Here is a 24485-nt window from a genome sequence, read left to right on the forward strand (position 1 = left end):
CACTAGGGCAAACTGGGGCAGTGATGGGGAATTTTGGGGGCAAGACTCAGAACACCCACTGGCCTGCACCTATCCTGGAGGGTCTGGGAGTCCCGAGAGGCTGGGCCCAGAGACACCCCGTGTGGAGCCTCCTGAGACACCTGGGGCAGCTGGGGTCTCCCTGCCAGAGCCTCTGGGCAGCCCTCTGCTTCCAAACCACCATGTGTCATTCGTGGTCTTCTCCGCAAAATGCTGCTTTGAATGTTTCCTGGAGAAGAAGTTGTGATTCACATGCCAGCTGCTCTCAGCTTAGCTCCCACTGCGGCTGCACGTGAGTGACAGATGGTGGGGGCAGCAGCCCAGCCTGCTGCTCAGCCCTGGCAGTTCCCAAACCACGTCTGCAGACACACTGGTGTGTGTGTGCGCCAGGCCCTGGTGTGAGCAGGTGTGCCCGCAGGTCCCCGGTATGTGCCGGGCAGCACTGCAGGGCTTGTATGGTCAACCCTGCTGGCCCTCTTGTCCATTTGGTGTGGTGGCAGCCTCCCCTGGGGCTGGAGGAGTGGGCGGGGACCCAGAGGACCCTTGCCCGGCAGGCCGAGGCTGGGGACTGGCAGGTGACCCTGCCAGGAGCCGAGAAATGAGGCTTGGAGGCTGGCTAGGACCCTGCTTCTAGATCCAGAGTTCACCATGGAGCTGTCAGGCACGAGGGTGAGACACTCAGGCTGAGGGCCCTGTTTGTGTAGGACTCTCAGTGCAAGGGAAGTGTGTGTTGTGTAACCCTGTATGTTCACATGTGTCTATCTCTCCCATGTGCCTACAAGGCAGTGTCTCTGTGTGGCCGTGGCGGGGCTCCACGCCTGCACCCAGAAGCATTCCATGTTTCTCTGTGGCCATTTATGTGTGGGTCTGTGTTTTGTCCTCTTAACTGTCTGTCTGGAGGCACCCGTGTGTGTCTGTGGATGCAGCAGGTGGGTGTGTGTGTGCCACACTGCATGTAAGTGTCCATCTGGGAGCCCGTGTCTGGACATGGTACCAATGTGTCTATATGGCTGTGGTTGTGCAGTGTGTGTGTGTGACCTGTGGCCATGTGGCATTGTGCATAGGTGTGTACGTTTGCACACACCTTGCCGTTTGTGTGTCAGCATTTAGGGCCTCAGGCTCAGGAGGGGTCACGCTTGTCCTTGCCTCTCCCCACAACGTCCCCGTGCTAGGTGACACAGGGTATTTGTTGTCTGACCTGGATTATAGATCATACTTAAAAGTTTAATTTGCCAAGATTTATCCCCAGCAAATCCCCAATTATTGCCCGTTCTCAACATCGTATGTCCCGAAAGCTCCCCAGCACACCGCCAGAGGTTCGTTAGTGCCATAAAATTAGTTAGAAAGTAATTTTCTTAATTTGACTGCTTGCAACCAAGGACACGAGGATCCATCTCCTGCTGAAGCAGGGGACTTGGGAGTTTCCTTTATTAAAGAGAAATGAGGACCTAGACGCCTCACAGGCAGGAGGCTGCCCTGCCCCCACCCTGAGTGTATAGCCTGGGGATAGGGCCGAGGACACAGGTGTCCAGGCAGGTGTCCTCACGGTGGGTGTGGTCAGGGAGGGGGCAGAGAACCCCTTGCAGCCCCCACTGTCAGGAGGGGCCTCCGCTCAGGGCCACATTCCGAGCTCAGACCCACTACCCACTCCAGGCTCACCCAGGCTTTCCCCACCAACCCCTCCCATCCAGTCCCCACGCCAGGCCCCTCGCTGTCACCCTCTGAAGGAAGCCTGCCCGCCCCAGCCCGCGGCACCAGAACCCAGCCAGCTGCTGGCCTCCAGGTGTCTCTCCCACCCTCACTAGCTGGATCTCAGCCCGAGCCTCTGTCCTCCCACCCTCCCTGGGCTGGGGTACAGCTCTCACCTCCAGGTCCCTCCTCCCTCAACGGACACTTACTGAGTATCACCGCCACTGGAAGGAACCAAACAGCCAGTGTCCCTGCCCCTGGGGAGGTGGTGAGTGCTGTGGAGACACTTGAGTAGCCTGGCGAGACCTCCCAACCCCTCCCTGACACGGGGCTGGGGAGCAGCCGCACAAAGGCCCTGCGGTGGGAGGCGGCACCACCGTCAGGAACAGCAGGCGGGCGGGCTGGGAGGTGAGGCTCTAATTCTGGGTTCCCAGCAGAGCTGTGGTGGGATCGGGAGAAGGGAGCGCCTGCCTGTACCCCGGCCAGGCAGCCTCCACACCAGGTGTGGAGGGCCGGGGGTGCTCACCAGAGTCAAGTGGGGCCCCACCTGCCAAACCGCCAGGGTAGCCCCCGCCCACACACATACATAGGCACGAGGCATAATTAGCTGATTGGCTTGATTGCCTTCAGGGGATTTCTGGAAATGAATTTTGACTCCTTGGTTGGGCTGCTGACAGCTAATTTCTCAGAGAGCCTGCTAATCTCCCATTACCTCCCCCGCAGCACCTCCATCCCCGTTCTCAGGCAGGTACACTTTGGGCTCTTGGCACAGTTGAGTGTCATCTTCCTCGGGGCCATGAGGGCCTGATGCAGCCTGTAGCACACCCCTGGCCAGTCCCTTCCCCTGGGAGCCTGGGCAGTTGGACAGAGTGGAAGCTAGCTGCTGGTGTGACCCAGGCAAAGCTGACATGAGGGCTAGCAGGGCCCAGGCTGCTGCTGTGCCAGACAAGCAGTTGCTGAGGAAGCCTGGGGGGGGGCGGGGGCTCATTTCGGAAACACCTAGACATCTGGGGGGTAGGGTCATGAAAGGCTCTTGATGTCTGGAGCTTGATGCCAGCTCATGGTTGGCGGCCTCTGTTCCCCCGACATGGGGCCTACCTCCATGGGCTGGTTGGGCTTCCTTACAGCATGGCGACGGGTTACCAGGGTCCCGAGAGCCAGGAGGAAGCAGTAGCAGTGGTGTGGCCTAGCTTCCTGATGCTCTGTTATCACTGCCTCCCCGCCTCTGTTCATGGGGAGAGGCTGTGGACCCCTCCTCTCTGTAAGAGGTGTGTCAGCAACTCGTGAGAGGGGTACAGGTGCATGGCAGCCTGAGGAAGTACAGGCCACCACCCGGAGCCCCTACCCATCCTGACAGGGCCTGTCACACTCGGTGGGGCACAACAGCTTCTACTGGGGAAGACAAGCACGCACACCTGTGCAGCTAACAGCAGCCCGCACACATCTGCCGAGCACCTGCGGTGGCCAGGCCCTGTCCAGTGTGGTGATGGACGAAGCCAGTCAAGCTCTCACCACAACAGCAGGGCCGTGTGTCCCATGGGCTCTGAGTGCCTGTGTGTGTTGACACGTGTGCGTGCACTGGAAATCGTAGCTGTGGCTCTTGGCTCTGCACTCAGGTTTCTCAGCCCGCCACCCTCATCCACTGATAGAAGGGGCACAGTCTTGCCTTCTGGGAACTGTGGGCCTGGGGCTCGGGAGGGCAGGCAGAGAGACTCCTGGGGATGGGGTACCTGGTCGGCCACATGTGGGTCACTGGCCAGCTTTGCTCCGTGAGCCAGGGACAATTGTGGTTGAAGAGGAGGTACAGCACGTGGTGGGGAACTCGCCTCTAGTGAGAGTCCAAGGGCAAGAAGGCTGGTGGGCATGTGCCCAGGCAGCCCCTGAGCCACCTTGAGACCTGCCTGCCCCATGCCCACCTAGGGGCAGTTCAGCCCCCCTGACAGAGCCATCTGCTTGCCCTGGCCAGCGAGGGCCTCCCCTAACCCACCCCGCACACAGCCATGCAGCGCAGGCTCCGTCTTTACGAGGCAGGTTTATGACACCCATTACCCTGCTCCTTGGGCCACTTCCGAGCAGCCGTAATTTGTACAAAAGCAATAAAAGCCCGTCAGGCTCTCCCTGGAATCAGGAGCTGAATGCTCCTCTCGCCTCTGAGCGCAGGACAGCCCTTCAGCCGCTGCTGGGAAGTGGCCGCTGCTCAGGGGTCACCAGGGACAGCAGGAGTGGGGTGAGCAGTGTCCTTACCTGTGGTGCATCCCCAGCCGGTGTCTGACCTGCCTCTTGTCAGAGAAGCCACCGTCCACCCACCCACCCATCTGTCTATTCCTGTGGCAGCAGGAAGGGCGTGGCCTTGGGGGCCTCTGTTCAGCTTCCTGTGGGCAGGCTCTGGGCAGTGGGGGGCTCTCCAAGCAACTGGACAGCAGGTTCTTCCTAAAGGGAGAATAAGATAAACAGACCTGCAAGATCAAAACAGTCAGTCCCAAAGGAAATCAACCCCGAATCTTCATTGGGAAGAACTGATGCTCAAGCTGAAGCGCTGATACTTTGGCCACCTGATGTGACGAGCCAACTCATTGGAAAAGACCCTAATGCTGGGAAAGACTTAGGGCAGGAGAAGGGGGCAACAGAGGATGAGATGGTTAGATAGCATCACCAACTCAGTGGACATGAATTTGAGCAAACGTGGGGAGATAGTGGAAGACAGAGAAGCCTAATGTGCTGCAGTCCATGGTGTAGGAAAGAGTCAGACACGACTTAGTGACTGAAGAACAGAAGGTGAGCAGGTGACCTGCACAGTGCTGTAGACGTTGGTGGTGCAGGCAGAGGGGTGCTGGTGTGGAGGGATGGATGCTAGACTTAGTGAGGGTGCTGGTAAAGAGGGAGAAGAACTCAAGGACTCGGGATTTGGTGTGAGTAGTTCCAAGTGGTGCTGCAGTTGTCCGACAGCTCTGCCTGCCGGGGCCGTCGTGTCTGCATGCTCTGAGCCCTTCTGTGGCCATCCTCTGCAGGCAGCTGGATCCTTGGCACTTCCTCTGCTGTCCCACATAGAGGTCAGCCTGGCTAGGGCAGCACGCCATCCCCCTCAGGGCTCTAGCATCTGAGCTCCTCCAGGGGACCTGAGGACCCACCCTCCTGGCCAGGAAACTTCTCGTGGCTACCTTCTGTCCTGCTGGATGCTGGGGTGGGAGAAGGAGGCATCCTGTGCTCCCTGGGCGTCCCTGCCCCACTGCTGTGTTCCACTTGCCCTCTCATGAGACAGCGCCCCAGCATGGGCTGGGGGGAGGCCGTCCAAGTGCCCACGCAGGTCATAGGTTGGGCTGACACAGACCTGGACAGCCACTTGCCCCTGGGAGCCCTGGGCACCCAGGCCCTTGGGCTCTGGGTGCTTGTCCCAGCAGGCCTGCTTGGCCCTGTGGGTTAGTGAATCTTCTGACTCCTGACTCTGCTCTGTCAGGAACACGCCAGAGCCTCCAAAGGTCATGCGTGGTCCCCGGGTGTCACATGAGCAGGGGAGGAGCAGGGATGGAAGAGCCAGAGGCACTAGCTAGCCACTGCCCACTGGGCAGCTGTACCACAGGTCCAAGGCTCTACAAAGCCCCAGGGGCTGAGGGGCCCACTGGGCAGGGCTGAGCAGTCTCAGCTCGCGTCAGGAGAGGAGGGGAAGCCGCCAGGCTGGGTGCCACCCGGTGCCCCAGCCGTCTCATCTGTAAGAGGGAGGAGCCACGGTACCCAACCCACAAGACTGGGGAGAATAAACAAGCCTGCCAGGCTCCCGCTGTTATTCTCTGCGCTGTGGGGCAGGATGCTGTCACGCTCCACGTGTCTGTCTGGGGCATCACTGAGGCCTGCGGCCTCTGTTCCACTGGGGGCACAGCAGAACGAGTCCTGGGGTCCCTGCCCTGATGGGGAGTTGGTGGATGCTGTGGGTGCGTCTCTAGAGTGCTGGGCACTGCGGGGATTTCTGGGGAAAACTGTGCCAGTGGTCAGGGGTAGCAGGGAAGTCAGGCCAAGGGCAAATGCGTGGTGGGGTGCAGGTGTGCCAGGGCCCCGAGAGGAGGAGGGGAGGGGCCTGCCAACCCACAGCTTCGGCAGGCTGGTCCCAACCACCCAAACCGTCTGACATTGGCATTCCTCTGGGCAAGCCACCCCATGGGAGCTTTGGAGAGAAGTCAGTTGGGCAGACTGGAGCTGGGAGGCCCTCTGCTCCAGCTGGGGGCCTGAAGCTTCAGGCTGGGTTGACCATCAGTTGCTAAGTGGCCAACTGCACTGACTTAGTTACTTAGGACACCCACATTCACCATAACACTTTCTGAGGGCCAGGCGTTCAGGAGCGCTTGGCTCTGGAATTCTTTAGAGAGCAGCCTGTTAGGGAGTAGGAGGCCGAGCTGTGGACAGCATGGTTACTCTACAGTGAACTCTGGGAGAACTTGTGGGGGCCAACACAGCCCCCTTAGCCATGCTGGGTCTTCGCCAGCTTCCTTCCCGACCCTCCAGTCAGGAGACAGCTTCTGCCCCTGGACTCACCCCTCTCACCTCTCTCTGCTGCTGCCACCCTCCAGAGCAGCTGCCAGCAGCTGCTCCTGGCCCAGCCTCGGGTGCAGGCAGACCCCAGCCCCTCAGATTATCACAGAGCAGTTCAGGTCCCCTGGAGGCCCCAGCATCCCTTGCCCCTTCAGATAGCACAACCTGAAGAGCTCCAGTCCAGTCAGGGCCTGTCCCAGGAGGCTGGACACAGACACTCTGGACAAGCCTGTGGGACCCCTCAAGGCCACGGCCACATGTGTCAGGAACCATGGCTGGAGGGACAGTCATTCTGGGGAGCAAGTGGATGACGAGCCTGGCCAGGCCGCTGGGAGCTGAAATTCAATTATGCAGAACAGGCGGGGCTGCTGGGACCCAGAAGGTTAGGGATTCATGTTAACACCGTTCTGGTTAAGACTTTTTGTGTTGATAAATAATTCATAAGGCAGTTAGCGCTTTGAGTCTGACAACAGGAGAATATATTAATACAGTCGACTCCAGAAAGGTCAGCGGCGGGCGGCAGGGCCGGGGGCCATCTTTTATTCATTCCTGACAGGGGCTCGTTCATTATTCCAGCCCAGCGAGGGCTGATGAGAAAGGGAGAGCTGGCTTGGTGTCACACACCGTCTGCAGTGTGCGGGAAGGACTGGACCCAGGCCCTGGAAAGGCCCCTGAGGTGGGGCCCAGGGCCACGGGGTCTTCTGAGGGGCGCCATCTGTCCCCCTGAAGCTCGGGCAGGGCTGGGAGTGGTTGGAAAGTAGATCGTAAGGTGGCGACTACTGGCTGGCTCCAAGTCTTTGTGGCCCCCTCACTGTGGGCCACCTGCCACTCCAGGCCCCAAGGTCAGAGGATTGAAGAGATGCCCGCTCTCATGGGCGCCGTGGAGGGAGGGGCTGATGGGCAAGAGGAGAAGTGGGTGCACGAAGGGGATGACAGAGTAGGAGAGAGGATGTGGAGGGGGCCTCCTGAGTCTCAGGGTCCAGGGGTGCCATCTGAGGGGAGGCCCGAACCAGGGGCTCCCTGGGGGATGGGCGTTCCTCAGGGAAACAGCATGCACCAGACCCTGCCCATCATGTGAGTGAGTGTGAGTCGGCGTGTGCGTGTACATGGCACTGTGAGTGCGTGTGCTTGTGTGCAGGTGTAATTACAACGTGGCCGGCCAGTTGCGGGAGCAAGTTATGACCCTTGAGGCCTGTGGAGATTTGGATACATGTTTGCCCTAGGAGTGAGGCGGATGTTGGCCGCAGCACTGAGCAGTCACGGGAGAGAAGTTTATGGGGCGAAATGACTCATTCACGCTGTGAGTGCCAGTCCTGGGTTCCAGCGTGGATCCTCAGAGCAGAGGCCATGGGGGGCTCCAGGTGCATGTTCTTGGCAAAGTCACCCGCAGGACCATGCCCCGGTTCTCCTTGGTGTCTGTGGGAACTGCACCCAGAGAAAATAAAGCATAACTTTGTGTTTTTCATAGCAGTTACGGTCAAGGCTCCAGTGATAAGAAGCAGGTCTTCAGCTTCAGGAACTTTGTCTGATAGAACATGCTGGAATTGTGTGAGATCCAAGGCAGTGTTGTGGGGCTGGCCCCTACCACAGGCAGCAACCCCACTCTGTGTGACACCCAAAGCCCCCTCTGGGTTCCATCCCCTGGAGACCCCATGAGGGGAGGAGGAGAGTGGGACTGGTCAGTGGTCAGAGCAAGAATCATCCGTGTATTCCTTCATTCATTCCCTGCCTCCGCTGTCCAGGGTCTGTATGTACCCACCTGAGCCATTGATGCGTTCATTCCCTGCCCCCAGTATCTGGGGTCTGTGTGTACCCACCTTAGTGGCTCATTCAGTCGCTCACTCCCAACCTGCTCTGGACTGCAGGAATGAGCTCTTTGTTCTAAGGGAACTTGGGTTTCAATAGAAGGAGGCTGATGTTAAATAAATTAGCAACCAGTTGAAGATTGGCTGCAGGGTGAGTTCCGGGCTCTGACTAGCACCGTGTGGGGTGCTGTTCCACACACAGCTCAGGGAAGGCTGAGGAAGGCAGCCTGGCAGGGATGGGGGTGAGGCAGCCGGCGGGTCACAACAGCCAGGCCTGAGAAAGCCCAAAGTTCTCTTCCAGGTTGAGGGGGTTGGCTTCTTCTGTGCCGGCCTCCCCTCTCATCAGGCACCAGCTACACTCAGACTCTGCCCTCTGAGGACAGGCCACACACTGGCCACTCAAAAGCCACGTTGTCCACAGCAACATTGTAGGCTCGGGGCCTGAGATGCTTCCAGGCTTCCACCAAGCCTCGTACTGTCTCTGTGGGCTTCCCTCCGAGGCTGCTGTCAGCCACATCTGAACGTGCAAGAAGAGACCCTGGAGGCAGGAGCAGGGTCCCCAGCCTCTTCTCCCTCAGGCCCCATGAAACCCACTGCCCTGGTGGCCATCTCTTCTCAGCCAGGCTTGGCGGCCTCTGTGGCCCCAGAACTCTGCTATTGCCCTCCATGAGCTCCCCACCAGCTGAGGCACAGCTGGACGGATGGGTTAGTGGGGCTTGCTCTCCTGGCCCAGAGGGGCCTTGGGGCAGGCAGGTGGGCAGGCAGTGTGAAAGGAGCACCTGCCCCGGGCAGATTCAGGCCCCTCTGTCCTAGCCGCCCCCACCTGTGATGGATGGCATTTCCCCCCGATGTTTCCCTGCTCGGTGGTCTCCCCACCTTCTCTGCTCACAGAGGAAGCTGCTCCCTGGCCTTTAGGATGCAGTAATTTAATTGCTCATTAATTGGGTAATTAGTGCTTTGTTTTGCTTTGAAACCTAAACAGTCATAAAAAGTGAATTAGCTGAGTAAATAAGAAAAGGGTTTTCAAAAAAAAAAAGGGTTTTCAGGATCCACCATCCAGGTCTCCTGCTTAATTGATCAGGAGTTCCTGGGCTGAGGTGGCCAGAGGCAGGACTGGGACCTCCATCTAGTCTCAACTGCCATGAGGGAGTCGCTGGCATGGGGCCCTGACCACATGGGCCAGGTTAAGACCATGGCTTTAGGAGCCTGCTCACCCACCCTCCAGCTATGCCCTGGGAGGGCTTCCAGTCACCCTGCCTCAGTTTCCCCATCTGTAAGCAGGTGGATCTGTGGTGGGGACTTGAGAAGTGTGGAGAAGCAACCCCAGTGAGCAAACACAGCATCAGCCCACACCCTGTGGTCTTCTAGGCTCCTGCCTTTCTCCTGTCAACCTCAGGGCTCGCCTGTGGTTCTGGGGAGGGTGGATAGTGGCACAGGGCCTTTTGAGGCTTGGACCCAGCTCAGGCCCCTGCTCACTGGCCACGTGGCCGGAAGTAAATCCCTTTACCCTTTGAGCTTCTTCCTTCTCATCTCTTGAAGTGGGCCTATACCGCAGCAGGCATGGATGGCTGCAGCCTTCTCCAGCCATGTGCCCGACTCCCGCTGCTTTACCGCCCCACACTTCAGACCTGGCCACCCGACGACCACAGCTGCCCTGGTCCACAGATGGGACTACGAAGGCCCCAGCACTGCCCTGCTGGCCACCCCCACCCCCGAGAGCCCCCGGGGTCTCCTTCTGACAGGGCCGGGGAGCCTGGCTGAAACCCTCAGCTGCGGTGCTCACTCCCAAGGTGGAGGTGAGCATACAGGATGAACAGCCGACTTGCAGCCCACGTGGGGTGATAACCAGACAGCGCAGCCTCCTCCCAGGCTGCTGCCCGCCTGGGGTTCACGCTCCTCATCTGGCTCCGTATTGCTGAATCGCTTAACTGGAATGTGTTCTGCCTCCCCATGGAGCGTTTGCAACAAAAATGAAGGTGACACCTCCGCCTTTATCAGCAGAGAAGGATGGATTTCTGCTCTTCTCTCCCAGTTCTTCCAAGGCGGCTCCAACAAGCAGGATGTTTAATAAGCTGGGGCCGATGTGTGGAGCCACAGGAGGCCAGGAGCCCCGAGGACAGATGTGTACTGCCCACATGGACACCACTCCTGGGCCCCATGCACATGTGGCACCATGTGGCCCCACGGCAGGTCTGACTCTTCAGGTGCCACGCATTCGCTGGGGCACCTGGCGAGACACTGTCAGGTAGAGCGCCCATTGGATTGGATGCCAGGTGCTCACGTCTGAGAAACCTCAGAGTGTGACTCCCCATGTCTCGGCACACACACAAGAACACGCCCAGTGAGCACTACCCGCACCAAGGACCGGTGTCCCCTGAGCTTCCCCAGGTGCCCCACAGCACACCTCCAGCCTTATGGCTGCGGCCCAGGGCAGGGGTCAACACCACTGCCCAGCGGCTCAGATCTTCCTCCTCTCATACCCAGGTGGGCTGGACAGAAGGTCCTGTCGCCTTCACTCACACGCAGACCATGGATCCTGCTGACTTCCAGTTGGCAACTCCTCAGGCCTTTGCAGGTGACAGTGCCCACGGTGAGCCAAGCCCAGGCTGGCTCCGCCCCCTGGCAGGTCTGCGGGCAGGGCCTCCAGGGCCTTTGCACAGCATAGGTCCTGCTGCTGGGACAGGGACTTGACCCATCTCCCTCTCCTCCCCAAGCGCCAGGCCACGCTGCCCGTTGGCCCTCTCTGACCCCTGGATGGAGGCTGGGTTAGGGGTGGTCTTAAACACCCTCCCCCCAGGGCAGATCCTCTGTCTCCATTGCACATGGAGGGACCCTACTTGTCCCCACAGGCGACTCTGGGCCAGCCCTGGATTCTAGAACGTCTGCTGGGAGCACAGGCTCAGCAGCGAGGTCTCCCTGCCCATGAATTTTTCATGCCTTTGTTTGAGGAGTGGGAGACTGGCAGCCTTCCTCAGTGCTGCTGTGACACGGTAATTAATGTTCACGCTGAGAGAACAAGGCCGGTCTTTGTGGCTGCTGAACGACCATGTCAGTTGGTGGGGGGTGATGAGCAGCGCTCACCCCATGCAGATAGCTGCCCAGATTTCTGGAAGAGACTCAGTGATGGGGCTGAGCCCCGCTGACCTCCTGTGCAGGTGCCCTAGGGGAGCAGGCCCGGAGGAGGACTCAGGTGCCTCCAAGTGCTGGTCAGATAACATGCAGGAAGGGGCTGGGGCAGATCGTGGTGATGGCGAAGGTGACAAGGGTGATGATGGAGACAACAGCGACGGTGAAAGTGACCGTGGCGATGGTGACAGCACTGATAGAGGTGATGAAGGTGAAGCTCATTCAGTGACAACGAAGGAGGTGATGGCTGTGGCAGCAGCTCAGTTACAGAGCCCAGCCTGCCAGTCAGCTGCTGTTCTGAGCACTCCCCTGCAGTGACTTGTTGAACCCCAAGCCCACCCCGCTGTGGAACCTCTCAGCCCTGTCTCTACAGATGAGGAGACTGAGGCTCCAAGAAGTGAAATGAGTGGCCAACATCACCGTAAGTGGAGGAGTGAGGACAGAGCCCCAGGATCAGGCTCCAGAAGCCTCTGTGTGGCCATGTTCCCAGCATGTGACAAGGACCAGCACTCTGGCCCTCGACGTCAGGAGAGGCAGGGTGGGGTAACAGCGGAGCCCCCAGGGAGGCCTGCTAGTGCTGGGCAGAGCTGTCATCCGGGCATGTGGCTCCCCGTTCCCATAAGAGGCAGGATTTCATGAGGAGTCTCCAGATTTTTTCTTTTTTTGTCTCCAGATTTTTAAATGTTGGCAGCGATTCTTTTTTAAACATTAGGACAATGGAAACCTCATTTAGCTTTTGGCTTCTTAAGCCTTGTCTCAAGGCCTGTCCACCCGTGGATGGGGATCAGGGAAGGCCATCAATTAAGCCTGGGAAGTACCACGTGTCCCTTGTTACATCACTTCCGTGAACATGGGCAACACACAGCAACCTCACACATCGCAGGTCACATCTGTTAGAGTAACACGGTGGCCTGGGGCGTGGAGGAGCTGAGCTCGGGGGCTCTGTGATGCAGGACCCTGAGCTCACATATGTGTCTGACCTATGCTGGGTGGTCATGAGCTCCCCCCAGCCACTCTTTAGAGTCACCTGGGTCCCAGGCATTCAGGCTGGCATAGCCTGAGGTCTCAGGTGAACTGAGGTGCACTCGGGACTAACCCTGGCCTGACTGACAGATGGGCAGAGGGGATGGCCCTGGATGAGTGATCCTACTGCTTCGTTGTTTGCTGGCTTGACTACGCTGGGAGGAACTGGTAGACCAGTAGAGGGGTGTGGTTCCTGCTGAGTGGGATTGGAGTTAAGGGCAGGCAGGGAAGGTTGGGGTTGACATTGGGCTCTCATCTGGGCCAAATAGGGCTCCCCATCTAGCCAGCAGCCATTATGGTGAGGGATACGAGCCAGCACTTGCAGGGCTGGGAGACACCTCCTTGAAACTCCCTGGGTTAGGGCCTTCAGCCATTCCAAAGGGGAGGGAAGCCCTCATTCTCATCCTTCTTGGAAGACAACAGTAATTACATTGAGTGGTGGTGGTGGTGAAAATACCATCTCACTGTATATGGTAATGAGTATGTGCCCAGCCCTAGAACTTTGCACCTATTCACTCATATAAGCCATACAGCAGTTCTGTAGGTGGGCCGTTTTTTGCCCGAGGCAGAGAGAGGTCGTGGCATTTGCCCAGGGCTGCACGGCTCAGAGCAGGCATCTGCCCCAGAGCCGGTGTCTTGCACTGCCTGCACACCCAGCACTTGCCTAGGGTCTGGCCCCTGCTCTGTGGGCTCCCTGCCTGGACCCCCACCCACACCAGGGTGGCAGTTTCCAGGGCCGCCCAGCCCGGCCCCGTGAAGGTCGCCTCGCTCAGGCAGTTCCCGCAAGACAGATGCGGCTCTCTCTCCCTCCTTGTCCTGATTAATTGCCTCATTCAATTCCGACTCTATTGCAGTTAAACATTAATTCAGTAGGACTTAATAACGTGAATTCATTTACGACGCAGCCTGTGCTGGCTGAGAACGGTGAGCTGTTTGGTTAATTATAGGCTCCGTGCGCTCGCTGGAAGGCACTGTCACCCCCTCCTCAATGTCAGATCATTTAGCTGTCACCAGTGGCCCCGTCCGAAGGTGCAGGAAGGCTGTGAACCCGGGCCTGGGGGTGCTTCTCGGGGGGCCTAGGGACAGGTGTGCTGTGCCCTAGACCCAGCCTCCTGACAGCTTGATGGGATTGCAGTTTCCACCTCAGGGGCTCCGTGCCGCTAATTAAGCATAAAGAGGCCTGATTGGGGGTCTCCGGCAGCTCCGCTATTTCTGCAGGATCAGAGATGGTTTGTGCCAGCCCTTCTCCAGGCCTTGCTCCCCACAGGCAACGACCCCTTAGTCCCTCCACACTGCTTTCCTGAAGTGCTGGTCACATGGTTGCACGCAGTCTGGGCTCTGCATGTATGTGAAACTGCATGTTCAGGCCACTCACCTTCCTGCTCTGCCTCCCAGGTGTCAGCCACCCCGCTTCAGCCCGGAGGGGCAGGGGCCTCTTGCCATGGTTGTCCAGCCAGGAAGCTGGGCCCACAGCCCCTTCTGCCTTTTGTGAGGGGACCCCCACCCCCCAGAGGTCTCGGATCAGGCCCTGCAGGGTGCACGTCAAGGCTGGGGGGGGGGGGGCAGAAGGTCCATGCAGCTGCTCTCAGCTTCAGGAAGATCCCCCCAGATGCCCATCCCTGCTGCCACAGGTTCCAGGTTGGGGTCCCCACTGTCCCCAGGGTCACTTTCCCACCACAGCGAAGCCCAAGGCAGGCTGGCACAACTCTGTGAATGCTTAACTGTACCACTCTAGCCCTTAGCCCCAGGCATGGAGGGCGTGTGCCCCATTGCTGAGTGGGTCTGGGGTAGACCCCCCCAGAAGCAGCATGTGTCTGGGGAGCACCCCCACATGTCTGCCAGGGTTCCATCAGCCTCCTGTGAGCTCCAGGGAGATTTATTTTCAGCGGTATAATTCACTTGACACAAACATGTCACAATTACAGCTGTGGGAAGAGCTGCTTTTTCCTTTATATTCTTTTGGGGGAAAATTGCTGTGGTTTCTAGAGCAGCCTTTCTTTTTAGAGCTCTATGCTTACTGGGAATTGAAAACAAAGATGTGTTTACACGATTGTCACAATCTTTCCTTAACCAGCTGCCCTCACGTGTGTAGTGGTTTCTACTGGGGGTCTGCAGGGGCTGGGCAGTGGGAGCAGGCGTCCCAGGCGCCCCCACCCTGACCCTGCCCTCATGTTGCTCCGAGGCTGGGCTTTTGCGTCTCCCTCCCCTGAGCCCTTGTCCATGGGCCACATAGCCACTCAGGAGCCCCTCGCATCTCACCACCCCCCCACCACCCAGGGAGCTCAGCACCTGGGAGGGGACCAGAGGAGAGTGGGGTCTCCATGTGTTTCCTGGGGTTACCTGGTGGTTCTGGGCCTGCTTGGGCCTGGGGCGGTGGCTGGTCTGTGGCTCCCCGGTCACGTGTCCTCCTTTGTCTCACCTCTGCCTCGCCTACACCCGTGCCCTGCCCCCGCAGCAGGGTCTCAATGGAGCTCTGACCCAGAGCTTGCCAGGGGCCCCCAGATCCCTCCCAGCTCCTGGACAGCACCATCCCAGATCTGAGGCCCCAGGTCAGGGTGGGGTTCTGCCAGAGCCGCCTCCTCTGGCCCTCCCTGCCCCCAGCCCACACTCTCACCTTCTCACCTACTAGCAGCCGGCCTGCCTGTGGGACACTGACTCCCCTCTCTCTCTCTCTCTCTCTCTCTCTCTCCCCTCTGCAGTGCGACAGCGAGAGCGACGGGGATGACAAGGTAAGCCCCCCCACACACACTTCACCTGCCCTTGCTGCTGACCTGGGCCCTGGCAGGCTGGGCCCCGGGAGACCAGGCAGAAAGGTCGTGGTTCTCCTGTGGGGTGTGCGGGGGGTGGGGGTGGCTTCCTGGGTGTGGAGACGCCAGCCTGGCTTGGCTGAGGATGCCAAGGATGTCCATGCTGGGGTGCTGCCCAGGCTCCCTGGGACTGCAGGACCGTACCCCAGTTCTTGGCCTGTCTGCAACCATCAGTCCAGGGTTCCCTGGGATCGGGGCACCGTGGGCAGAGCAGGGGCCACAGTCTGTTGGGCCAAGTGCAGCCCCCAGTGTTTCCAGGCTGGGGATTACAAACATCACCCCCAAACAGACACTTCTGCTAATAGCAGCAGCACCTGGTCCCTCGCAATCCCCCCAGTCCCCCATTTTCAGGAGCAGTGAAGTTTCCACTGTCTTGAGGTTTATGCAGTGGGGAGTTAACACAGGAACAGTGAGGGGTCCTCCCACAGTGCCAGCGCCCTTCTGCATTCCTTTCCACAGCTCCTCCCTTGGCCCATGGGATTCGGGAGGGCTTCCTCCTGGTTATCTGTCAGTCCCTGTATGTCCGGGGGGGCGGGGGAAGAGCTCTTGGCTCAGCAGCTGTTTGCAGAGCACCTACTGTGTGCTGAGCTCTGTGGGCAGGGATACAGTTGGGGGCACCACTTGGGACTGGCTCTCAACTTGGAAAAGCAGCAACGGGCATGAGACTCAATGGGTGCACGCACCTAGCACTCACTCATCTGCTTGTCCCAAAGCACCATGGGGCAGGACCTGTCACTACCCGATGTAGATGTGGTGACTGAGGCACAGAGAGCGTAAGGAACCTGCCCAAGGTCACACAGCTGGAACCCAGGCAGTCTGGCTTCACCATCTTCGGTGAACAAGTGAACAGCCCACCTGAAGAATCTTAGGTGGTGAGACTGGCAGAAGGTGGCCACACCGTTGCGATGGAGCCCCTGGTCCTCGTGGTGGGGCCCTGGGGGCTGGCACTCGGCACCGGAGGACGAGTGTCCAGGCAGTGAGGACAGTGCACATAAGGGCACTTTGTGAGAGGTGGGCAGAAGGGCTGCTGAGCGCTATTGTTTGGGCAAGGTTTTGTGAACTGGAGCATGGTTCCATCAGGAGGTCTGTGCGGTGTGTGGTCATCAGTTGCCACCTCCCTGGTGCCTCCTGGCCTGCCTGGACAGGAGCTGTGGATGGACAGATGGCCAGCCCCTCTCCTGCAGGCTTCACGCTTTAGCACAGCTCAGCCTGTAAGCAGGTGAGGAAGCGTGGAAAGAACTCAGAGCCTGCCTGGCAGGTGAGCAGGGTCACGGCAGGCCGGTAGAGCACGCCTGGGGTCCAGATGACAAGCCTCACGGCAGGGGTACTGATCTGGGCCAGGTGAGTGTTTATTCCAAGGGGCGGGGAGGTGGAGGTAGCGATGGGAGTCACATGGTGGATAGAGGAGGTGTGGGTGTGGGCATGGGGGAGGTCAAGGATGTGCTGTCCAAAGTGAGTTGGCCCACTTTGCCAACTCTGTGGGGTCGCTGTGGTCTAGACCATCCTCGGAAGGTGGTGAGAGGGCAGGGCAGCTAGGAAATGTCTCTGGTCCTGGGTGCCCTCCCCTCAGCTGTCCTGTGAGTGGACAGGGCATGGTGGGCGCCGGCGAGGTGAGCCTCAGGCTGGGTGCCGCGTTTCCACAGGCGCTGTTGCTCCTGATGCCGTTTGTGAATTAGATCATAGCACCTGGGAGAGGGCCGTGCTGGCCCGTGGCCCTCAGCGCCTCCTTTCATTTAAAACCAACTTGCAGGAAAAGTGCTCTGAAGCCGAGGGCTGCTCTGAAGGGGTTTCTGAGACCCTGAGGCTCCTGAATGCTCTTTCCAGAGCCACCTGGTCAGCGCTGGCCCTGGCAGGGTTCTCCCTGCACCCTTGGGTCCACCGTCCTGCAGGAGGCAGGACCCTGGGAGTGGAGACCAGGGGCTGGAAGGGCAGAGCCAGAGCCCAGCCGCACATGGCCGCCCCGAGCACACACACCGAGAACTGCACGGGGCCGTCAGCTCTGAGCATCAGGGCCGGCGGGCTGTGACCGAGGGCGCTCGGGGGGGCTGTGGCTTTGGCTTCCTCTATACTCATACACACACCCTCGAGCTGGCCCAGAAACTCACTCTGGCCAAGTCTGGGGGTGGTCTGGAACCTGTGATTCTTTGTGGCGATTCCCCGTGCAACCTGAGGGAAGAACTCCACTCTGGAGGGTCTTTGAGAAGTCTAGGGTCCAAGTCCCAGAGCCCTCTGCTGGAAGGAACTGGCTGGGTGCTGTGTTGGGGCCTCAGGGGGTCCTGAGGAGGAAGGGCTGAGTCCAGTCTTTCTCACACTGACTGGGCCGGGGCCGCGGTGGCGGGCCCTGAGTGGGCTGCCCGGGTGATGTGGGGACACACCCAGTCCCACGTGCGACAGCCCCTGGCTCTGTTGCAGGGCCAGCCAAGGTCAGAGGAGGGAGAGAGAAGCCGCCCACTCTCCATGCCCCAGTGTCCCCACCTACTCCATGACTGATGGGGGCTAGAGTGAGCGAGTTAGCACAGAGTGAGTAAGCCTGTCTGCTGCTGTTTGTTTGTAAGGAGACGCGTCCGCAGAAGTGGACAGAGCCAAGTCATGCTTTAGAAAGCCCCATGACTGGTAAGCCAGGGAAAGGTACAGGTTTCCTCCCAGGTCACCCAAGCTTGCCTTCTCCGTGAGCATGTGGGTCTCCTGTGACACTCAGTTGTGTCCCTGGGCAGCTTGGGATGGAGGCCAGAGGCCAGGGCTGAGATTCCATGCAGCTGACAGCATTGCCACTCAGCCTAGGCAGGAGGGGTCCTGGACGGAGCCACATGAGCTGCCTGATGGAGGGAAGGTCGTGGGGCTTCGCAGAGTAGTCCCCTAGGACAGGGGCTCACTCTAGGGCCCCAGGGTATTCACCAACCAGCATGGCTGAATCTTGGTATTTCTGCCACTGGGACGGGGATGTGCATGGTCAGAACTGACTGGGCCCCAGATCAGTTAGGAAATGCGTTTACTTCTGTAATGGAAACTGGACTCAACAGTGGCTTAGAAGTTTCTTTTTCTCACCTAAAGGCCTGGATGTCAGCCTTCTAGGCTGGCATGGCCCGTCTGCAGTCATCAGGTTCCTCTTTCTGCTTGGCCATTCTTAGCAAATGGCTTCTTCCTCGTGAAAGTGTAGTCAATCAGTCATGTCTGACTCTTTGCAACCCCATGGACTGTAGCCCACCAGACTCCTCTGTCCATGGAAGTCTCCAGGCAATAGTACTGGAGTGGGTTGCCATTCCTTTCTCCAGAGGATCTTCCCGACCCAGGGATTGTTGAACCCAGGTCTCCTGCATTGCAGGCAGATTCTTTACCATCTGAGCCAGTAGGGAAGTTCTTCCTCATAGTGACCACTTAATCCCCAGGGGCAGTTCTAACACCAGCCATCTCATCTGCATTCCCTCTTCTCACACCATTGATCTTACAGAGTGACTGATCACCTATGTGGTGAGGCAGGGATGATGTTAGTGCAAAGTGTCCAGTGGAGCTGAAGCAGAAGGAGGGAGGGAGGGGAGGAGCTCAGAGGGGTCACGAATCATGGCAAGAAGTTCAGCTTTTGTTTCAAGCCCAGTGGGGAACCACCATCCTTGGAGGTCCCTGCTGCACAGCCTTACCCTGGCAGTGCCCCCTGGGGACACTAATTTTGCACCAAGGGTATCAACTGTGGTTCAGACCTCTTGGTTTCCTCCGTGGCAGGGACATCTGGTTACTCAAGGCTGTTTGGTTCTGAGTCGAGGTGGTGGGTATGGAGAGTTTGGATAACCAGAGAGACCTGAGTGCCTTCTGTCCTTTGCCCCAGCTGGGTTTCTGGACGATGAGTAACTTCCTCTGGGCCCATCAAAAAGCAGGCACAGGTCAGAGGGCCCCGGCAGACACTCTCCCGGGACCTCAGCCAAAGTGACCATCCGCCTCCCCACCCCAGTTTGGCTGGCCTGTGGCAGGGCCCCCTCCTGAGAGCAGAGAGAAGGCCTCTGCCCCCGGCAGTGCTCCAACTGTCTTCCTCCAGGAGCAGAGCCAGTAGGAGCTGGACAGGAGGAAGGCCAAGTGTCTCCATAGGGTGTCCAGGATAGCCAAAGTCCTGCCTTTATGAGACCGCAAGAGCATGGGCGGAACGGACAACAGCGTCCACTTACAGCAGCGCCCTGGCCTCCCCCGGAGCCTGGCAGCCAACGGGCCAGGGGGCAGCTCCCTGCGCACCCACGGGGGTGCCTCCCAGGACAAGTTGGAACAAGCTTAACCTGTTACTTTCCTTGGCACAGAGCAGATTTGAAGCAGCCAGTTGGAAGCCACCTGGGCTGCTCTGGGAGGAGAGGTCGGTGAAGGAGGAGCAAGCTGGGCATGCAGGTGGGGCGGGAGAGTGAGAGGCTGCAGCCGATGGGGTCAGTCCATGCTGGGTCACCCACGTGCTGGGTGCTGGCAATGCCGTGGCAGGCAGAGAGGGCGGGAAGGAAGGTCCAGGCCCATCTCTCCTGGCCAGTTTGCTCCAATATCTGAGGCGAGATGGACCTGTCCCTCCCACTTTGCCCCCACCCTGGGCTCCTGCCAGTCCACCTGCCCCTCCTCGCCAGCCTTGGGTCTGCCTCTGGCTCCAGGTGCAAACATAATGAGGACATTGTGCCTCCCAGATACAGTCAGAGACCCAGACAGACAGACAGACGGATGGAAAGCCTCTCCACCACCTTTCCTCCTGAGGGATCAGGCCCTGCCCTGGGGGCAGCCCATGTCCTGGGCCACAGGCCCCCCTCACCACCCCAAAACATGTGGCTCCCCCACACCTAATCCCCCACATGCTTCCCCACGCTGCCCCCAAGTCGTGCTCTTGGCACCCGACTGCTGGTGGGGAAGGCGGCCGTGCTGCCAGGAGGCTCTGGAGCCCGGCGGCCAGATGGCTGTGGTTGGAGTCTAACTGCTTTTTTATTAGAAAAATAAGGGGTGAAAAATTGTGTGGGGCTCATTAGGCAACCCGCTGGCCTGGCCAGCTGCCGTCTGCCTGAGCGGCCCAGCGAGATGGCTGGCCGGCCAGCACCCAGCTCTCTCTGGAGGGCTGTCTGTCTGTCTGGCCTGTCTGCCAGGCTCAGCCCCCTCCTCCCCAACTCCACCAGGACATGCTCCCCGTGCTGGGCTGCAGGAACAGGGCCTGGGAGGGGGCGGTCAGGCAGCTGGCTGGAGGGTATGGGGCCCCCTGAGGGCCAGACTCCCACAGCCAGCCCTCCATCCTCTGAGCCTTGGCTCTTTGCTAAATATTGTGAACTGGGAGTCATGGTGGTTCCTGCAGCCTGGGGTGGAGGCAGGGATTCCAGGGGTTGGTGCTGGCTGCTGAGGTGATCTGGCCAGCTTCTCAGCCCCAGCCCTGCTCTCACCCCCACTTTAACCCCCACCCCCTCTCCCAACCCAGCACATCCAAAGCCCAGGTCAGCGTGGCTGCTTCTAGGCCCTCAGTCCACAGTGAGCACAGACCCCAGTCCAGGCTCAGCCTTCTCTGAACCCCCATGTTTTCATCTCTGAAATGAGGCTTAGCAGGTCTACCCCTTAGGTCCCCTGTGACGACAGGCAAAGGGCACACAGACTGACAGCAGCTCAGACAGCGCCTGGCACGTGTCCCCGCTGCCATCAAGAGACACTGCCCCTCTGGCCTTGCCACCACCACCACGGCTGTCCCCAGCTAACACCCTCTGAGAAATGCTCAGCCCCCAGTTCCCGTGGGACACCCCTGCTTGCCCTCTGAGCGCCCCTGCTCACAGAGGTTTTCCTCCATGTGCCTGGCCCAGCCCCACTCCCGAGGACACCTGCTGGAGTCCATAGGAGGCTCACCTACCCTCCTCTTTCTCAGCTGCTGCGCCCCTCCCAGGCCGGATGCTATGGGGACAGAAGCGCCCAAAGCTGGTGCTCCCCAGGCACCCTCACCTCAGCACCCCCACCTGCTTCTCAGAGGAGCAGGGCGACCTCACAGGGGTGTCCTCACAAGGATTGGGAGGGGCTTGCACTGTGACCTAGGGCTGCTCTGCCCAGAGAGTTTTCCCACGGGTCTGCCCAAGGAAGAGCCTTTGGCAGTTTGCTCTCTGAGGGTCTTGGGCAAGCATTGGGGGTGATGCATAGATCCCAGCAAGGACTATGATCTGGTGACTAAGATGTAGCTCATACCTTCTGGGCCCTGCCCATGTCGGTCATTCTGCCCCAGCTAACCCTCTGAAGTGACGTCTGTCCTGCAGCCCAACCCACAGCCAGGAGCCTGAGGGACTGAGCAAGGATCTGCCAGGACTGGAGTCCCCAGGGAGAGTCAGGCTACCGCAAGGATCCTAGCTGGCGATGGCGAGGCCTGGGCTAGAGATGCAGGGGTGGGGGTGGTCCTCGTGTCCTACAGCTGTTATAACAAACCACCGATGACCTAAAGCAGCTCAGGTTTGTAGTTCAGGAGGTCAGAAGTCCAAAATGCGTCTCCTTAGGCTGAAATCCAGAGACCCGGGGCCCTTCAGGTTGCTGTACCTGTCCTGCTAGCCTCGGAGGAGGTCTCACTGGGCTGGGGGCACCCAGGGCCTGGTGCAGGCGTGCAAGGTGGGTGGTCTCAACCTTGGGGCAGGTGGGGAGGCTGGTGGGAACCATGGGATTCATCAGGACACAGGCAAAGACCAAGCTCACAAAACAAGTGGATGCTTTTGGACATAGTCAGAGCTTAAGAACAAATAGGGTGGATGGGGCAGGGGTTAGAGACAGCCCATTCCATCCCCCCAGACTTGAGGCTTTTCCCTGCATGCCCCAGTCCTGCCACAACGGAGAGTTGGATTAGCGTCCACAAGAGGGTTCCGCCCTGTGAGTCCCATCCCCTACCCCCATCCCACCTCCACCCCTTAGCAGGACCAGAGGCATTGCCCCACTCGATGCCTCCCACCCCACTAAGGGACCTGCAGACCAGAGCCCAGTCCCCATTCCCGAGAGAAAGGGCTTTGTAGTTGTTCTGAATGAAAAGAGCCAAGCCTGCCTCCCGCCTCTAGCACTCCCTCCTGATACCCAGAGCTCATGGCTCCTCAGGGCCGGGCTGGTTGGGGTGTCCACCTCATGCTCACTGGACTCGAGCACCACACACTGGGCGGCTCAACCCACAGCAAGTTACACTCTTCAGGGGTGCGGAGACCCAGGGCCTAGAATCAAGGTGTGGGCAGGGCTGTGCTGCCTCCGGAGGAGCCTTCCTGCCTCTGGTGGCCTCAGGCTTCCCGAGCTGGTGGAATGGCTTCCGTCTCCGCGCCTGTAGTCATGCGGCCCCCCGCACCCCCATGACTGTGTATCCTCTGTGCAGAAGAACGCAGTCATAGGACTTGGGCGCCCAGTCTAGGACGCTCACCTGGAGATCCTGGATCCCACCTGCCAAGACCCTCATTCCAAATATGGCCCCATTCTGAGGTCCTGGCTGTGCATGTCTCTGGGGGCCACACTCAGCCCAAGGCAGGCTGCCCTGTCCTGCCCACAGCCACCTTGTGGACAGCACAAACTGCAGAGGGCTGTTGTGGCCACAGTGCCGAGGATGGCAGAGGGGCCGCTGCCTTAAAAGCTCCATTCTGCATCCCCTCAACTGTACTCCCAAGCCCATCACCAAGCTCCCTCCTCCAAGGCTTTCCGAAGGGTCTTCTCAATTGCATGAAATCTCACATCTCTGGCACAATCTACATTTACCCCCTTGTAGCTGTTTTGCACTAGATTTCCTTTTTCTGGTCAGTGAGGAGGGCAAGCCAGCCCTCTTAGTGACCTTCCGTTGTTCAGTCACTATGTCGTGTCCAACTCTTTGTGACCCCATGGACTGTAGCCCACCAGACTTCCCTGTCCTCCACAATCTCCTGGAATTTGCTCAAGTTCACGTCCATTGTGTCAGTGATGCTATCTAACCATCTCATCCTCTGCCGCCCCCCTCTCCTTTTGCCTTCAGTCTTTCCCATCATCAGGGAAGTATTGAAGCTTCGGCATCAGTCCTTCCAATGAATATTCAGGGTTGATTTCCTTTAGGATTGACTGGCTTGATCTTGTTATCCAAGGGACTCTCAAGAGTCTTTTCCAGCATCACAGCTTAAAAGCATCAATTCTTCGGCACTCAGCCTTCTTTATGGTCCAACTCTCACATCTATACATTACTGGAAAAACCATAGCTTTGACTATACACACCTTTGTCGGCAAAGTGAAGTCTCTGCTTGTTCATACGTTTTATAGGTCTATCATAGCTTTCCTTCCATGGAGCAAGCTTCTTTTAATTTCATGGCTAGAGTCACGGTCCACAGTGATTTTGAAGCCCAAGAAAATAAAGTCTGTCACTGCTTTCACTTTTTCCCCTTCTGTTTGCCGTGAAGTGATGGGACTGGACACCATGATCTTCGTTTTTTGAATGCTGAGTTTCAAGCCAGCTTTTTCACTCTCCTCTTTTAGCTTCGTCAAGAGGCTCTTTAGTTCCTCTTCATTTTCTGCCATTAGAGTGGAATCATCTGCATATCTGAGGTTGTTATTTCTCCTGGCAATCTTGACTCCAGCTTGTGATTCATCCAACTCACATTTCCCATGATGTACTCTGCATGGAAGTTAAATAAGCAGGGTGACAGTATACAACTTCCTTTCCCAGTTTTGAGCGAGTCAGTTGCTCCGTGTCCGGTTCTAACTGTTAAGTCTTCAACCGCATACAGGTTTCAGGAGGCTGGTAAGGTGGTCTGGTATTCCCATCTCTTAAGAATTTTCCACAGTTTGTTGTGATCCACACAGTCAGAGACTTTAGCATAGTCAATGAAGCAGAAGTAGATGTTTTTCTGGAACTCCTTTGCTTTTTCTTTTTCTTTTTTTCTATTTGCTTTTCGGTGATCCAGAAAATGTTGACAATTTGATCTCTGGTTCCTCTCAGTGAGCATTTGTAGATTTTTCTGGCTTTTGCCTCTTTCCCAACACTGGATGCTAGTGCAGACCCTCAGCACTCTGCCCCACCCCCCCCATGTCCTTCCCTCAGCTGAGCCTGCCAGCCTGGCTGAGAGGACCTGGGTTCCAGTCCATGCCCATGAGCTCACTCTGTGTGAGGCCACACAGCCCCTTGGCAAGAACTAACCAAGGCGAAGAAGCTAGGCCCAGGAAACCTGTCCCCCCTCCCTCCAACCCCTGAGCCACACTGGCCTCCTCACATACATAGCACCCTGTCTTGGCAGGAGTTCCTGTCATATGGCCCATGGGCCTTCATCTGTAGCCCCTTGCATCCATTTGCCCCTCTGAGAGTTAGCCACGAGGGAGCCGGCTGGCTGTCACCATCTTAGCCTAGCAGAGGGAAGCCCAGCCACTGACTGAGTGGCAATGGGGTAGGTACTCCTAATGCCTCCTGGTTGTGGGTGGAGCACCCTGCATGGACCCCGTGACAACGCCTCCCCTTGCTCTGCGTAAGGACAACAGGCACAGAACATTGGTTGCTGACCCCGGAACTCTGGGTAGCCATGCTGCTGACCACAGGCCACGAGTGGATTAC

At 58.5% G+C, this 24485-nt stretch overlaps 1 protein-coding gene across 28 annotated transcripts in view; it reads left to right on the forward strand.

Moving 5' to 3' along the window:
- The window catches only part of FBRSL1 (fibrosin like 1), an 83947-nt gene that overhangs the window by 36666 nt on the left and 22796 nt on the right, over positions 1–24485 (forward strand). For 27 of the 28 annotated variants that reach the window (XM_043902166.1, XM_043902162.1, XM_043902165.1 and 24 more), the window contains exon 5: positions 14882–14911. The exons of the other annotated variant lie outside the window; for it this stretch is intronic. In XM_043902166.1, the coding sequence (XP_043758101.1) occupies positions 14882–14911 (30 nt within the window). The remainder of the gene's footprint in view (positions 1–14881; positions 14912–24485) is intronic. 28 annotated transcript variants of the gene reach the window in all.

Source organism: Cervus elaphus, chromosome 5, assembly GCF_910594005.1.
Source record: "Cervus elaphus chromosome 5, mCerEla1.1, whole genome shotgun sequence".
Taxonomy (NCBI): Eukaryota; Metazoa; Chordata; class Mammalia; order Artiodactyla; family Cervidae; genus Cervus; species Cervus elaphus.